Genomic DNA, 16363 nt, shown 5'->3' with positions numbered 1-16363 from the left:
ATGGCAGACAGTAAAATTGCCTATGATCCAAGACCCTATCAGCAAGTCCACTATATCTGCAGTAAATAAATGCATTCAAGATGCTACTTTTCTCTCAACACTTAGGGAGTTGTGCTTTGTGTCACTGTGGTGATTGCTTGTAGGTGCTTGTTTATACAGCTAAAGGCTTCCATGAAATCTGGAATGGTGTTCCATGAAGTTTCTGGAAGGCCATACTGACTGGGAATTATTGGAGTTGCAATCCAAGACAGCTGGAGGATGCCAAGTGGCAAAGGCTAGTCTATAGTATTGCCATTTTTGTAGCTAAAAAGAAATGTTCTAGTATGTGGCCATTATTTTGCCAGGTTAGACAAATTCTTAACTGGTCAAATGCTGATCCAGAAAGCCTTCATCCTTTGAACCAGTTGCTTGTATTTGTAAAATGAATGAGCTTTCCTAATCAAAGGCATATTTTCTTAACCTCACCACCTCACTATATTTTATTATCACCCTATACCCACCCCCCCAATTCATTTCTTTGCATAGCTGATTTTTTACTCTAATGAGCAGAAGGTTTCAATGAACCATGATGCCATGGACTGAAATGGTAGTCTTCTGTACACTACCCAGATGTTTTAGTATTTCTTTAACAAGATAATATAACTGCTGTTATTGATAGTTTAATAATATTATTTATGCATAATTATTCATATAGAAGTACAAATCATCTGTATTCTGACTTTTTGTCTAGAGCCAGAAATACATAATGATTTTCTTATTGCATGTAATTGTTATATTAAATAAAAGCTCCTATTCAGGATGTATCCTTTTAAAACTATTTTTATTTACTGTAATTTCCTGTTAAATGACTATATTTTTGGTCCTTTTCAACAGCTATTATTATCTCCAACTAACCTGCAATCTAGCACCCCAAAAAACAGACAAATAATTTTGCGACAGTGATTAGGGAGAGAGTGGTTTGAAATCCACCCTTTTACTTCCCCAACCTATCTCACAAAACAGTAGTTTGTAATTATTTAGGACCAGCATAGACATTTTCAGATATGCTGGAGGTACTCCTCTCAGAACTTCTAGTCATCCTGGGTCAACTAATAACCACAATGCTGGGAATTCTGGGAATGGTAGACTCAACATACCTAAATTCTCCGATTTTGAGGTGAGGGAGATTAGGCAGTAGAGGGAATCTATGACCTGAGGTAGACATCCTTGGGTACTTCAAATATCATTGGACTCTATGAGTTACAGCCTCATGACCAATGGTCAAGAATGATGGGTACCTCTACCGAACAAGAGGACCAATGTCTCTGCAGAGATTCCTCACTTCTTCACATCCTCTGTCCTTTCCCCATCCTACTGATTCTCTTTTTTCTTCAAAAACATGAAAGGCTAATGAGCAAAAGGAAGGACTTTAAGATACAGAAAATCATTTTTCTTAGATAATTTTTAAAGCCTATTAAAACTTCTACTGGAAAAAAATATCAATAAGGGAAAACAGGATTTTCAAATAGGATAGCATCGGGATGGGGGGAAGTAATAGGAATAATTTAAAGCATCCTGGAACACCTTGCTATTAATCTCCTCAAAGAAAGCAAAAGGAAACTCTACAGATGGTGGAGAAAAATGAAGTTGGGCTCTTACAGCAATATTAATCTTTTGCAAGTTAGAAAGGGGTTTCATGTGGCGTTCAGTTTCCCTTCTATCACAAGACACATGGTTTTCTCTTACTCCACACTGCAATACTCTAGACAAAAACTCTTGGCAAGCAGGCTTGTGCTTAAAGCCATTTTTCATTAGCTAGTAAAAAAGGGAGTATCAAGAGACTGTGAGCTGTTAGTTATTTCTGACTGTGAATGACTATGACAGAACATTGCTTAGGTATCTCCATACATCAGAGTGCTCTCTTGGACACATACAAAAGCTATTCCATCTAAATCTTAAACTACAAGATTCAGTTATTGTTCCTGAAGAACATCTTTTTTTTTAAGTCTCAAGAAAGGGTTCATGATGTGCTTATTAAAAAAAAGGCATGCAAGAGGCAAAGCTTCATACTGGGTTTTAGGATGTTTCAACACACACACAAACTTTAAGGAGAATAATCATGTCTATCTGTGTATGTCCATGCTAGATATTGTTTGACCTTTCCTCCAGGAGCTCAAAACGGTCTAAATAATACCTCCTCCTCCAAACATCCTATAGAAGACCTTGTTGAACTGAGGAACTCATACTAATGTTATTTTGGACCCAAGGATCCCTGATGAAGACAACCACTTCCCCACCAGCAAAGAGAAGATAAGGTCCTAGATCATTCTATAGCCAAGCTGGAGTAGAAAGGTATTTCATAAAATTCTGACATTTGGAATTTAGCCTCACAACATCCTGAAAATAAATTAAAAAATACGTACAGAAGCTTCTTAGTCTTTCCAATCATCAAAACAGGTCATTCTTAGCTTTTTCAAGAAATGTTTCCTACCCCAAATGTCAACAACTGTTTTCTTAAATGGAAACTCAAGGCCTCTAGGCACATGGCTTCTTTTTCTAAGCACTATCCTTATCTTTCTCTGGAGGAAACCCATCTAACTTGCTAAATTGAACTAGCTTTATGAAGTTAAATATTGACACTGAAACCCAGTCATAAAACTCTGTTTCAAAGTACAGAGGCAGATAGAAAAATGGGAAATGTTAGTCTTCAGGCAGTAGGTTAAATGGAGACCTTCTACACAATGTCTTTCAATATGAAAACATTTCTTTTTAAATCAAGTCAGTCCTATGTTTCCAGATGTCTCCTCTTGCTACTAAAGTGTAATAAAATCACCGCATCCATCTTAATGCGTGCTTCCTTAGTACAGTATTTTAATGATAACATTTATAAACCATCCTCCCTGGAGAAAACAATTTGGCACAGATCAATCCTTGTCCTGTTAAGATTTAACAAATCTGTAGCATTCTGGCAATGTTTCTAGGGCACCAGTATAATTTTTTTTAAAAGACTAACTGTGGCAGCTATTGATTAGACAGTGGTAGAGTACATGAATTTCTATATAGAGAGTAAAAAAGGCTAAGTGTATTCATCATCTCCATCCAGCATTTAAACTTGACCAAGGAAAAAAGTCCATCTTCTGCACTCTGTTGGATAACAGAGGGGAGAAGGAGTGGAACACTTAACCTCAATTCTGTTAATCTTCCTCAATTTGGCATATGTCAGATATATTGGGCTTGAAACACCCAGAACTGTGATCCAGCAGGCTGGAGAAGGGCATTCTCCAGTTAACTGGAAAACATTAGTTGAGGAGATTCATCTGAAGCAGGGGTGAAAAATATTTTTGGAGCCACGATGTAATGGGTAGAAGGAATGATCTTGAGGAACAGGAAGAAGAGCTGTTACCAAGCCAATGGTCAGATAAAAGAAACCTGAGTCAGGGACAGAACTGTAACCTGAAAAAACATCTCAGACAAGACCCTCCCTAGTTCTCACGAAGATAAAAGGAGGGAGGGGGGAAGCACATTCAAATTTGGAAGATTCTGTTACTATAACCTTATAATAAAAGTAGTATTGGCCTCCATGACTTTGGTTTCCTAGTCTAGTCTAGAAGGGCTGACATACATGTTAGTAGAATGCCCCAACCAAAAAGGTAATGGGTGCAGCTAGAACGATTACTTCATTTCATTTCTATTTATTTAGAATTAAATATATCTAACAACATAAGCTCTGGTCATGTATTTAATCATTTATCCCTTCTGATCACATTAAAAAATTACAATTTGCTAACAACTTGGGCAGGGGTTTGGGGTGGCATCCAAGGGGTTAAACTTTACTTTCAGGTCTCAGGTTGTATCACTCTAATCTCGGGCCTCTTGGATCAATGTTCTTGTTTAAGAAAGAACAGAACTAGAAGCACAGTTGCAACTAAGTGTAACAGCTACAGTATAATAAAAGCAAGAATTCTGAATAAAAATAAAATTGGTTTCTTCAATGTGAAAAGAACCCAAAGCAGAATATGTAGACTGCAAAGTACAAAATGATGTATTTAATTGGTACTTGTCAAGTAATTGTTAAAAATATGGTTACTTGTTGCTGGGATTTTACAAAACTGAAATAGGGATTTTCTGGGACAGAGAAACAGAAATGGAATTTTACAAGTACATTCTCAGGCAGACTTACCAGGCGTCTCCTTTCCTCTTCTACAGCAATCAGTAATCGGGCAAATTCCTTTAGTGACTGGGCTATAAAAAGACACAGAAAACAATTATTTTTATATTATACTGCCATGCTATTATTCACACACACATAGACCCCTTATAAACTCCACCAAGAAGAATCACAACTATCCCTGGCTGTAACTTCAAGACAATGCTTTTTAGACTTTTTCTCTATTTTTATTACTTTAAGATACAGAAAGAACAAGGAAAAAAGGTTAAAAAATGAACAAAAGAGTTAAAACACACATGCACACACACACATAAGCATCACAGTTTTAAACAAAGCAATAAATTTTTACCAAGTCTATGTAACTCTCCAAAAGAGAAACAATCCAAAAAGGTCTCGAGGGTGGGAGGGGGGGAGAACTTTTTGCTTAAAAAATTCTGATGTTCATAATCATTAACCTATGACCTATAACATCATTTAAAAAAGTATTGTAATGAATATGACCATAATATTAAAACATGAATATGAACAGGTTAAGACTTAAAAACAATTGGGGTGGGAAGTAAAAATAGATTTTTGCACACCTGTACACATATCTTGCTGACACAACCCCTTCTTACATGTAGATATGGACACCTATGAATGTGTGTATATACATACACACACACACAAAGTATGTAGTTTGATGAAGCTCCTCTACACCATTCCTCTGTTTCTGTGCCATCTAAATCATCATCTATTTCCCTTTCCTCAAATCTACCATGCAGCTGATTGGAGAACAAGCTTTATTTGGCTGTATACAGAGCTCAGCCCAAGCCTCTTGAAGGACACAAAAACCCAAGTTGTTAAGATGGTCCAAATCCTGAATCAAGTGCTCACACGTTAAAATTTGGGAACCGTTACTTCCACCAATAGTTTAGCAGTATGGATAGAGAGTACAGAGAATAGAGCAGGCCAGTAGAGAAACGTCCTATCAAATAAATAGGAATATAGCATAATGGTAAAGAGAACCCTAACTTCATATTATCTTCCATTCTTCAAGTTCCTCTTTATAGAGATTGCATTTCTTGAGTGGACAGCTCTTAGCCAAAGTACAAATTTTATGCATAAAATAAGAATGTTTTAATAAAGATGCCCATTGTGGACAAATTATAGATATCTCAAGGATTCCTATTTTCACTGTCAACCCATATGGATACAAAATTGGGGCTGTGCAATTATTCCAGATGTGTCATTCATGCAGGAACAATTTATAGACACTTCAAAATGACAGCCACAGCCCGATCACATTAATTTGTGGTGAAGATGATAAAGAACACACTGTTTGAATTTGCATTTGTATTCAGGCAACTGCTTTGATAAAACAGTTGAGTTCTTGTAAACATCAATTAAAAAAAAAAACACCACTTTGAAATGACTCCACAACAGTTCCTCATTTTAAGCATAATATGATCTGCAGTTTGTCACAGAATTTGTACTTATTTCCCAAACTCCTTTTTTTCTGAGTATCCAAGTTGCTTTACTTTTTTTGATGGCTCAGAGTTCCCATGTGTATGCTGTCAAGTACGAAAACAAACATGTGGCTCTCTTCATGATCACTTTAAGCAAAATCTTTAAAAGCCCATCCTATTCATTAGTACATTCATAAAAGAAACATATGATAAAGTGAAGATCCTCAACTTAGTGTCTAATAGTCTCTCATGGCTCCTGATTATGCATTCAGCATATATCCAGCACCATGTGAGAGAGAGAGGGACAGCTGAGAAAGGACTGGAAGGGAGAATAGACATAAACAATCAAGATATAGAGGTTGAATCTATTGGTAGCAACCCAACCCGGGTGATAAGAAACCTGGAAAAAACATTTCAAAGAGTCTCTGCCATAATAACTCACTATAAATGAATTACAGTTTCTAGGAGTCTGTATATAACCCCAGATTAGCATTAAAAGTATCTTAGAATTCTGTAATCTTGCATCCTTGAATTTGTATAATTGAGTGGGACTAGATGGTCCACATGATAGGTTCACTTTCTAGACCCTACTGTAAAATTTCACTTTGGATATGTAAGTCCTATCTCCTACCAGAAATTAACTACTACAGATTTTAGGCATCTCTAACTTCCATTCGGAATACACCAAGTCCATTGTTTCTAGTGATGCCTATAGTATACAATTTGTTCAGACTCATCAGATAAACATACACAGGTAATTGATTTAAAGCAGGCATCTCAAGATATGAACACATAGGCCATGAAGTTAAGAAACAGAACAAAAGGACTGGATTGGTGCTTAGGAATAATGCACAATAGTACAAAATAGATCCAGAATGCAACAAAGTACTATTATTTGGTACCAACAGTTCACAATAAAATGATTTAGGCATATAATGATTTACAACTCAATCTAGATGAGTGTTTCTCAACCTTGGCGACTTTAAGATGAGTGGACTTCAACTCCCATAATTCCCCAGCCAGCATGGCTGGCTGGGGAATTCTGGGAGTTGAAGTCCATCTTAAAGTTGCTAAGGTTGAGAAACACTGGCCTAGACAGTTCTGAACTTCATTGTCATACGTTTGAATAGCAAGCATTCAGCTGTTTATAGACAACCACCAAAAGTCAAAATAGCTGCTAATCAACATTGGATCAAACCAGAGTGATTCAGAAACAGGGATCAAACTCAACAGCAGCTTCTGATGCCAATTCTTCCAGCATTAAAAACAAAACAAAAACTAAAACACATAGGGAACATTTCAATTCCCCAGGTTACTCTATAACTGACCGAAAGTTTGCTTTGAAAACAGGAATTGTACAAACCTTTATCGTGAAACAGTTAAGGCAGAATTTGTTAGAAGTTTTAGTGTCATTTCTCATGCATTAAATAAAGTATAAACTTTCTTATCACAATACATGTTTTTATGAGCCCATCATCCAAGGAAGTCTGTATATCACATGCAAAAACTATTCAAATCATTGGTACTTCCTCTAAGTTATTCTCAGAGTTTTGGATCTTTTACTATCTGATCTGACAAAGTGAAGTGTGATCCACAAAAGCTTACATGATTATAAATATATAAAAGATGTCCAATGATTCTTTGTGGTTTTTATTTGAGAGTGGCAAACCTATTATTGCATTAATATTCAAATTAGAAAGCAGTCATAGGAACAGATTGATCTGATTATGTACCATCAAGTTGTGTTAACTCTTAGTGACCATCCAGACTGATTTTCTTCTGGAAGATCTGTCCCCAACCTGGTCCTTCAATATGTCATGACGTGCAGCATTTATTTATTTATAACTGCTTTTACATGGCTTCAGTTGAGTGAATCTAAGCAACCCGCAAAAGCTACATACCTGTAGTACTTCAAGCAATTTTTATACTAACACACACACACATATATATCACAGCAATTCAAAGTGAAACAAGCAGTCCCCATACACGTGCCAGCTACACATTTACTGCCTTGTCATTTTTAAATGCCCACTTAACCCAAGTTTAGTAAGTCTATATTAACAAGGACATTGATCTTATTTCTAAGGGCAACTGGTTTTGCAAGATGGAAGATCCAACAAAGAATGTTCACTTCCAAATACACTCCTGCTGCACCTCAACTTTTAGCATGTCAGAATGCCTTACGTGGGCAGATTCTACTGCAGTCTTGCAGATGCCCAGATCAGAAGCCCTACAGGAATTTATCAGTTATTACCAGCACCTGAAACTGTACCCAAAAACACCCAGGCAACCAATGCAACTCCAGCAATACCACTGGTAGACAATATTGTGGCATTCCTTAAATACCCAGGCTGCTGTATTTTGTATCACCTGAAGCTTCCCATGTGGAAGGAGTTAAAATAGTCCAGTTGAGTGGTTGTGAAGCTACCAGCAATTATGAATGACTGCTTCCAGTGCCTCCCATTTCAGGAATGGCTGTACCTAATGCGCCAGTTGAACCTTGCAAAAGTCTGCCTTCACCACTGCTTCCACCTACTAATTCAGCAAGGGCAGAGAGTCCAGAAGTGCCAGATTGCAAACCAGCTTCTTCTGGGAGATCTCCTCCTGTCATTGTCTTTAAAAAGTTGGAAAAATGGGTCTCTTCTAGCAGACTACATTGAGCAATAGCCTTCTATCCAGGCATATAAATCTGCCAATGAATTATGGTCCTTCATCCAAAGAGGAAATCAATTCTTCTCTGACTAAGCTGCACTACAAGATTGTTGCAAGGTTATTTAAATATGTGTGCAAGCACACACGTGCACACACTACCAAATAGATGAAATGGTATTGGTATTACTGTATTCTAAATACAGTTTGTATGGACTATTTTAATAATTATGATTAATTATAATTCAACATATAGCAGTTTCCTAGGCTGTAGAACAATAGGGCACTATTGTTTACTTTAAATTCCATTGCTTCCAATCTTTTCCTTGGGGCTCTATATGAAGAAGAGGGAGGCAACTAAGGTAGCAAAGGATTTAAAGGAAATTTTGTACAAAGTCAAAGTACCATACCTGGGCTGAAAAACTCTAGGTGAACACCAGATGGCAGCAGAGCTAGATTTGTTTTTCTGTGTCACTCTGCTGCCATCTGGAGATCCCCCACATTTTTTGCAAGAACAGGGATGGCAACCTTAAATTGTAATCTTTTCCGTAAGCATATTTGTTATTAAAGTTACAAAAAACCCTATAATAAATGTAGAATATATTTATGCAAAGAATAACATTTTAAAGTTTTACATTGCATATATTTACAATCACGTCAAACACATCCATAGTCTGTTTTCTATACAAATGCTGTTTTGCAAATTAAATGTAACACCATATTTACTACTATAATCAGAATGATTTCCAAAACCAAGGATAACACATAGAAAACAATTGCATTTTCTTCCTGTTATATGTTTGGCAGTTTCTTTCAAGAAAGTTAAAACAGGTTTGCAGCTGTTTTTTCTGGAGCTTTTCCAAATCCAGGGGGAAAAAACCCTAAAAGATACTGAATTGTCTGAAAAAGTAAAATGGTTATACTCATATTTATATTTTAAAAAATCCTTTGCTTTCTGTAGAATAAAATAACATAATTCTAGTTTGCTAGTATTTATGGATGTATAACATTTTTGACCAAAATAAGGACTCTATTAACTATCAATATGCTATTCTGTGCTCTACTCTAGCACTTGGATTATATATAAAATATAACTCGAGAATCACTCACTTAAGATGTTTGATGGAAATTCATACATACAGGACTTTGTTTACAGAAAAACAGATGTTCTTTCTATTTGAAGCACTTTTTAGATGTTCTTCCTAAAACAATTATTTAAATAAATCCAAAATGATGGATGATGTTTTAGGACTAACCCATTTCGTCAGGAACTTATCAGTATAATTATTCTTCCAGAACCTTTTCATATCAAGGGGGAAAAAAACCCATCACACATTAAAACCACTCTACTTAACTGAAAAGATTAGAACTTTGGGGTGTAATTTTCTGCCCATCTGGATCTTGTTTAAACTCCTAACTTCAATACATTTGAAACAACTTTCAGTATTAAAGATAAAATATCATAAACCACTACAGAAGAAGTAGAAGATATGCAAATACTTCGTCTTATTAATTCCTACCTCTATTTGTATTTTATCTGCTGATTAGGGATTTATTATAGAAACTCTAAAATACATTTTATTGTTTTATTCTGATAATTATCATTTGCTTTGGAGATTTGATTGGCTGGGTAGAGATATCATATCAGAGTTGCTTTGTGAGAGATGGGTGGCTATATAAATGCGACAAATAAATAAATATAAAGTGTCTGTCACAAACTGGTAAGCCTAAGGGCACATTTACAGGTAGTCCTTATTTAGTGACCACAAATGGGACCGACAATTCAGTCATTAAGCGAAGTGGTTGCTAAGTGAAATGGCAAGTATGCTTATAATGAACTATTATGACAGGACCATTAATTAGCTTTGTTAACAAAGCAAGGTCAAGATTGGCTATGCGGACAGAACAATTGTTTTATATATAAAAAATAAATTCATTTATTTTTTATCACTTTGGAGGATAGCATCTAGGTCTGCTCAGTTAAATATGATAGGCACAGGTATGCCTAATATTTATTTTATTTATTATTTCAATGTGTATGGACCACCCGCTCTCCATGTAACTCTGGTCAGCTTACAAACTTAAAAATGTGACAAAAATCATTAAAACATGTCATGCTAAAGGAAACTCCCACCTACAAATTAAAATGGGGTCATCTGCCATCATGGCTCACTGCCTGGGGGAAGAACCAGCTCTCCAATGCTTTGGGGGGGGGGCACTACTTAACTGCTAGGAACCAGAGCCTGCCAAGCCTGTCTGATCTTGTTGGATGGGGCAGAGATAATTCAAGACAGGCAGTCTTATTTTTAGGTATTGTTATATATGTTTAGTCGCTACAAGTCATCTTGATTAGGGCTATCATATCTGAACTGCAAAATCCAGATAACTAAAAGATGGCAGCAAAGAATTAGAGCTTCCTGTATCTCTCTGCTGTTGTATGTTGGATTTTTGTAGTGCAGCACAGATATGATAGTGCTTCCTTAATATTTACAAGGTATCAAAGAGGGATATTCAGTGCCATCTACATTCAATCATGAAATAAATGAAGAAATCCTTGGTTAAGGTACATGACATGGCCAAAAGCTCCATAACAAAGCATCATAAGTAGAACATGAATTCACCCAAGTAGCCTCCAGATTGTAACGCCAGAACCCCTATACCAGGGGCTGCTGTTCAGCAAAGAGAGGAGGGCTCAGAGATTCAGCTTCTTACCTCCCAAAGAAAGTATGCAATGGTTCTATTGGCCATATAATAAGACAAAAGTAAAACCACAACCATACTCAGTTTATGCCACAGTAAGACCTGTAGTCCTTCTTAAAAAGGTTTGATCTGTTCAATTCTCAGCCCTGTTGTTATCAGCCACTACTATAGGTAATCATGGGGAGATAGGAGCTGCTTGTAGTAGTTTGCCAGGACAAATTTTATGTAATGTATAACAATAAAATACAGGTAGTCCCCAGTTTAAGAGCAAGTTCCACTCCCAAGGTCTGTCCTTAAGTCGAATTTGTATGTAAGCCAGAATAGTATTATTGTATAATACCGTATAAGTAGTATTGTATAATTAACTCAAACCATTGTGTATTTAACTCAAATTTTGTTACAATAGGCTCTGTTCCTAACTATGAGTCATCTGTAACCTGGGTGTTCCTAACCCGGGGACTACCTATACAGGCAGTCCTCTACTTATGAACTTTCGACTTACAAACTTTCATTGATATAAACAAACTTGTCTGCAACTCCAACTTAGAAGATCCTGGAAGGTAGAAAAAGGCAGGAAAGAGTTTATGGTATGTCGCATATGTATGCTTGGCAGCACTGTTGGACTTTGGAAGGCATGTTTTTTATACTTAGTTGGATTTATAAACAAAATGACTTACGAATAGCCTCTTGGAATATAACCTGTTCGTAAGTAGAGGACTGTCTGCATAAGGAGTTCCTGTTCATCCAGGATATCATAATGTACCTTCCTGCTAATACAATAAAATTAATGCTGAGGTTTTTCTGGATCTTTGGTTCAAAACATCTTTGCCCAAATGTTTTACTTAAACAACATTGCATGTAGATAGAGCGAGGGTCATTTTGAGTCATCACTGACTTGATAAACCTTGAATACAATGACAAGTACAGTAATCTGTATTTTAATTCACATACAAGGTTTGGTCACTATTTTGTACTTCAGAAGACACTCTCAGAGAGTGGGATACATTTTTTAATTTACTTACCCATATATGACTATGTCACATTAACCAGCAATTTTTTTAAAAAATTCACTTTACATGTAATTGTTCTGAATTTTAATCTGATGTTCATACTGGGCACCTGTATTGCTTTATTTTGTGTGTGTGTGTGTGTGTGTTTTTAGATTATGAACTGCCCAGAGCCTTTTAATTAGAGGTGAAGTCATGTAGTAACCAAATAAATTTCAGGATATTTTTTGCCATAGCTCTTTATGAACAAAACCAGCCTTTAAATGGAACCCTTTCATATTTAGCAAATTTACCTTAATCCAGATTTTATTTTAAATCATATTCTTTTTTTCCTTCTCTGTGAAAGAACTTGTAATTCCATATATATATATATATATATATATATACATACATACACATATATACATATATACATATATACATATATACAGATATACATATATACATATATACATATATACATACATACATACATACATACATACACAGTGCATTTGGAAAGTATTCAGACCCCCTTCACTTTTTTCAATTTTGTTATGTTGCAGCCTGATACTACAATCGTTCAAATTCATTTTTTTCTCATTAATCTACACTCAGTACCCCATAATGACAAAGTGAAAACAGAATTTTAGAAGTGTCTGTAAATTTATTAAAAAGGAAAAACTGAAATATCACATTATTTAAGTATTAAGACCCTTTACTCAGTACTTTGTTGAAGCACCTTTGGCAGCAATTACAGCCTCGAGTCTTTTTCGGTATGACGCGACAAGCTTTGCATACCTGGATTGGGGGATTTTCTACTATTCTTCTTTGCAAATCCTCTCAAGCTCAATCAGATTGGATGGGAACTAACGGTGGACAGCCATTTCCAGGTCTCTCCAGAGATATTCAATAGGGTTCAAGTCAGGGCTCTGGCTGGGCCACTCTAGGACATTCACAAAGTTGTCCCTAAGCCATTCCTGTGTTGTCTTGGCTGTGTGCTTAGGATCGTTGTCATGTTGGAAGGTGAACCTTCAGCCCAGTCTGAGGTCCTGAGCACTGTGGAACAGGTTTTCATTGAAGATATCTATGTACTTTGCTCCATTCAGCTTTCCCTCAACCCTGACCAGTCTCCTAGTCTCTGCTGCTGAAAAACACCCCCACAGCATGATGCTGCCAGCACCATGCTTCACTGTTGGGATGGTATTGGGCAGGTGATGAGCGGTGCCTGGTTTCCTCCAGACATAACGTTTAGAATTGAGGCCAAACAGTTCAATCTTAGTTTCATCAGACCAGAGAATCTTGTTCCTCACAGTCTGAGAGTCCTTCTGGTGCTTTTTTGCAAACTCCAAGCGGGCTTTCATGTGTTTTGCACTGAGGAGGGGCTTTCGTCGAGCCACTCTGCCATAAAGCCCAGATCAGTGGAGGGCTGCAGTGATGGTTGTCCTTCTGGAACTTTGTCACATCTCCACACAGGCTCTCTGGAGCTCAGTCAGAGTGACCATCGGGTTCTTGGTCACCTCTCTTATTAAGGCTCTTCTCCCCTGATTGCTCAATTTGCCAGGCAACCAGCTCTTGGAAGAGTCCTGGTGGTGCCAAACTTCTTCCATTTGAGAATTATGGAAGCCACTGTGCTCTTGGGAACCTTCAGTGCAGCAGAAAATTTTTTGTAGCCTTCCCCAGATCTGTGCCTTACAATAATCCTGTCTCTGAGCTCTGCAGGCAGTTCCTTTGACCTCATGGCTTTTGCTCTGATACAGTATGCACTGTCAGCTGTGAGGCCTTCCATAGAGAGGTGTGTGCCTTTCCAGATCATGTCCAATCAATTTAATTTACCACAGGTGGACTCCAATCAAGGTGTAGAAACAGCTCAGCAACTATCAAGAGAAATGGGAGGCACCTGAGCTAAATTTCAAGTGATGTTGCAAAGGGTCTGAATACTTATGCCAATGTGATATTTCAGTTTTTCCTTTTTAATAAATTTACAGACATTTCTAAAATTCTGTTTTCACTTTGTCATTATGGGGTACTTAGTATAGATTGAGAAAAAAAAGAATCTGAATGATTGTAGTATCAGGCTGCAACATAACAAAATTGAAAAAAGTGAAGGGGATCTGAATACTTTCTGAATGCACGGCATTATATTTATTTATATATATAATGTATGTATGTATGTATATGTATTAAACACAACCTATCTTGCTGAAAGAGCCAAACTAACAACCAAGGGTTAACATTTTGAGTAATCCTGGACTCACACATCTCCTCTTTGGGGAAAGGACATAACTCAGTGACGTTCACTGTATATGAAAGTCTCAGGATTTAATACTGATAAACTCCACATTGGTCTAAGAACTCTGTGCATGAACTAAAGTCAGTTTGTATAATACTGAGCTAGAAAGAATGGCTGGATAAAGGTAGCTTCCTATGCTTCTTACGTAAGTTGGGCTTCAAGCATGATTGTTTTAATTATATTGAACTGTACAGCTGGAGCAACCCTCTACACTCCCAGATTCCAAACTTAGAACAACTGATCCTAGAGAAATGTCTGAATGCAGCCAATATAGATTGAGATTGATTAGCTTCTCTATTTCTGGAAGCAGAGTTGTAACTGTTCATGAAATTTTAAGTGAGAAGGCCAGATTTGCACAACCGTAGCCACTGAGGAGTTACGTTTGAAATCTTTTTTGTCAGTTTCATGAATAGCCACTGTGTATATACACTTGTAGTCACTTTCTCCCTCTTGCTCAGTACGCATGCATGCGCGCACACACACTTGCTCTTTGTGGAGGATGGAAATAAGCTGACAGTACAACAGAGAACAAATAAGACTTGAGCTGAAAGTATTTTTGTCCAGCACCATGCAGATGGGCAAACAGAAACACAATGTTCCTATGTTCCCTCCATAATCAGAATAATTAAGGCTTTTTGTTTTTACTTTATTCATAGAATCAAAGGGTTGGAAGGGACTACAGAACATTTTCAAGTGTACTTCAAGGGCATCCCCATGTGGTAATCCAGAGAGGATGTAACCAAGTTGTGAGTGACCATCAGTAGAGCCTCCTGATCCAGAAAAGAGCACAACTGGTACATAAGATGAATTTGTGCAAAGCCCTCTCAGGTATTGCTACCACCTGCTCTTTGAGCAGGAATGGTGAGGCTAGGAGTCATGAATGACCTCCAAATTCTGTACTGGGTCTGTCAAGGAAAACGCAACCCCATTCAGAGCTAGAGACAGAAAATCTCCAGACTCAGGAAGTCTCAAAATCCATAGCCACTTGGTCTTACTAGTGTTGAGCGTCAGTCTGTTCCTCCCTATCCAGTCCACCACCACCACCCCAGCCTCCAGACACTAAGTCAGAACCTTAACTTGAGTGATTCCACTATTCAGCTTCAAGCAACATTTCAAAAAGCATATTCCCACCAAGTTCATTTTTTATATCTCTACACAGCAAAAACTTGCAGGTGTCTGATCTGATGTAGATAAGAGAGCCAACGTGATGGAGCAGCTGGACTAGGAGTGGGAAAATCTAGATTCAGGTCCATCTTCAGCTACAGCTCCTCACTGGGCAACCACTGTCTCTCAGTCCAAACTAGGTCTGAATTATTATTAGGAAAAATTGAAGGGAAAAAGCTGGAAAAAATATGGGATATAAATATATCAAATAAATAAAACTCCAGGGTACATAGGTTTGTAGAGACCTGAAGAAGAATCTGAAAGCAAATCTCAGTATTTCCTGTTTGTGGTACCAAGAATATCTACGATTTCAGGTACAATGTGGCAGATCAACTTCTGAGGCACAGTTCAGAGCATTTTATTACATTGCTTGCTCAAACATGATCTTGTATCTCAGCTAAAAAAAGAAACAGGACTTTTAAATTTGAGAAATTTCATATAATCTAAAATATGGGCTGCAACAAAAATCTTAACATTTTTTCAGTGTTGCAACTTTTTCTACAGACAGTATCATGATGCTCTGGCAATTTTGATCTTTGCTGCCGTTAGATAGCTGGGGCCATAACAGCAAAGTTCCAATAATCATTTAAAGCTACAAGAATAACGTGAAAATTGCAGAGGCACTTGTGACCTGGATATCTTCTCCTGTTCTAACCTAGGAGAGACAGAAGCAAAGCGGATGCGTCAAATGAAAATCACAATGACAAGAAATAAAGATTTAGTTAACAGTAGCAAATGTTCTTTATTCAGCAGAGAATGCACTAAAACATGTGGATTCCGCTGCCGATGGTAGCACAATGAACAACATATGTGAGAACAAACTGGTTCAGTTCCCGCTAGAGAAGGATTCATTCCAAGTATTAATTATCACAGCTGAAAGAAACTGGTCAGGGTTTCCTAAATAACTTTCACCAGCTGCATATTTTACTATTAGTTGCATCACTGTAAGGTACTGTACTACTACTATATGTAGGGT

The 16363-nt window shown here is 37.1% G+C and overlaps 1 protein-coding gene across 3 annotated transcripts in view; it reads right to left on the bottom strand.

Moving 5' to 3' along the window:
* Positions 1–16363, bottom strand: part of ARHGAP42 (Rho GTPase activating protein 42) — a 142214-nt gene that overhangs the window by 85646 nt on the left and 40205 nt on the right. For all 3 annotated transcript variants that reach the window (XM_088140605.1, XM_025166629.2, XM_025166628.2), the window contains one exon: positions 4160–4221. In XM_088140605.1, the coding sequence (XP_087996731.1) occupies positions 4160–4221 (62 nt within the window). The remainder of the gene's footprint in view (positions 1–4159; positions 4222–16363) is intronic.

This window comes from Python bivittatus, unplaced genomic scaffold, assembly GCF_059951505.1.
Source record: "Python bivittatus isolate LINGU-HERP-01145 unplaced genomic scaffold, Pbiv_v1 ctg000340_np1212, whole genome shotgun sequence".
In the NCBI taxonomy this organism is placed as follows: Eukaryota; Metazoa; Chordata; class Lepidosauria; order Squamata; family Pythonidae; genus Python; species Python bivittatus.
Note: the sequence above shows the minus strand (reverse complement) of the source record. Positions and strands in the feature narration are given on the sequence as shown.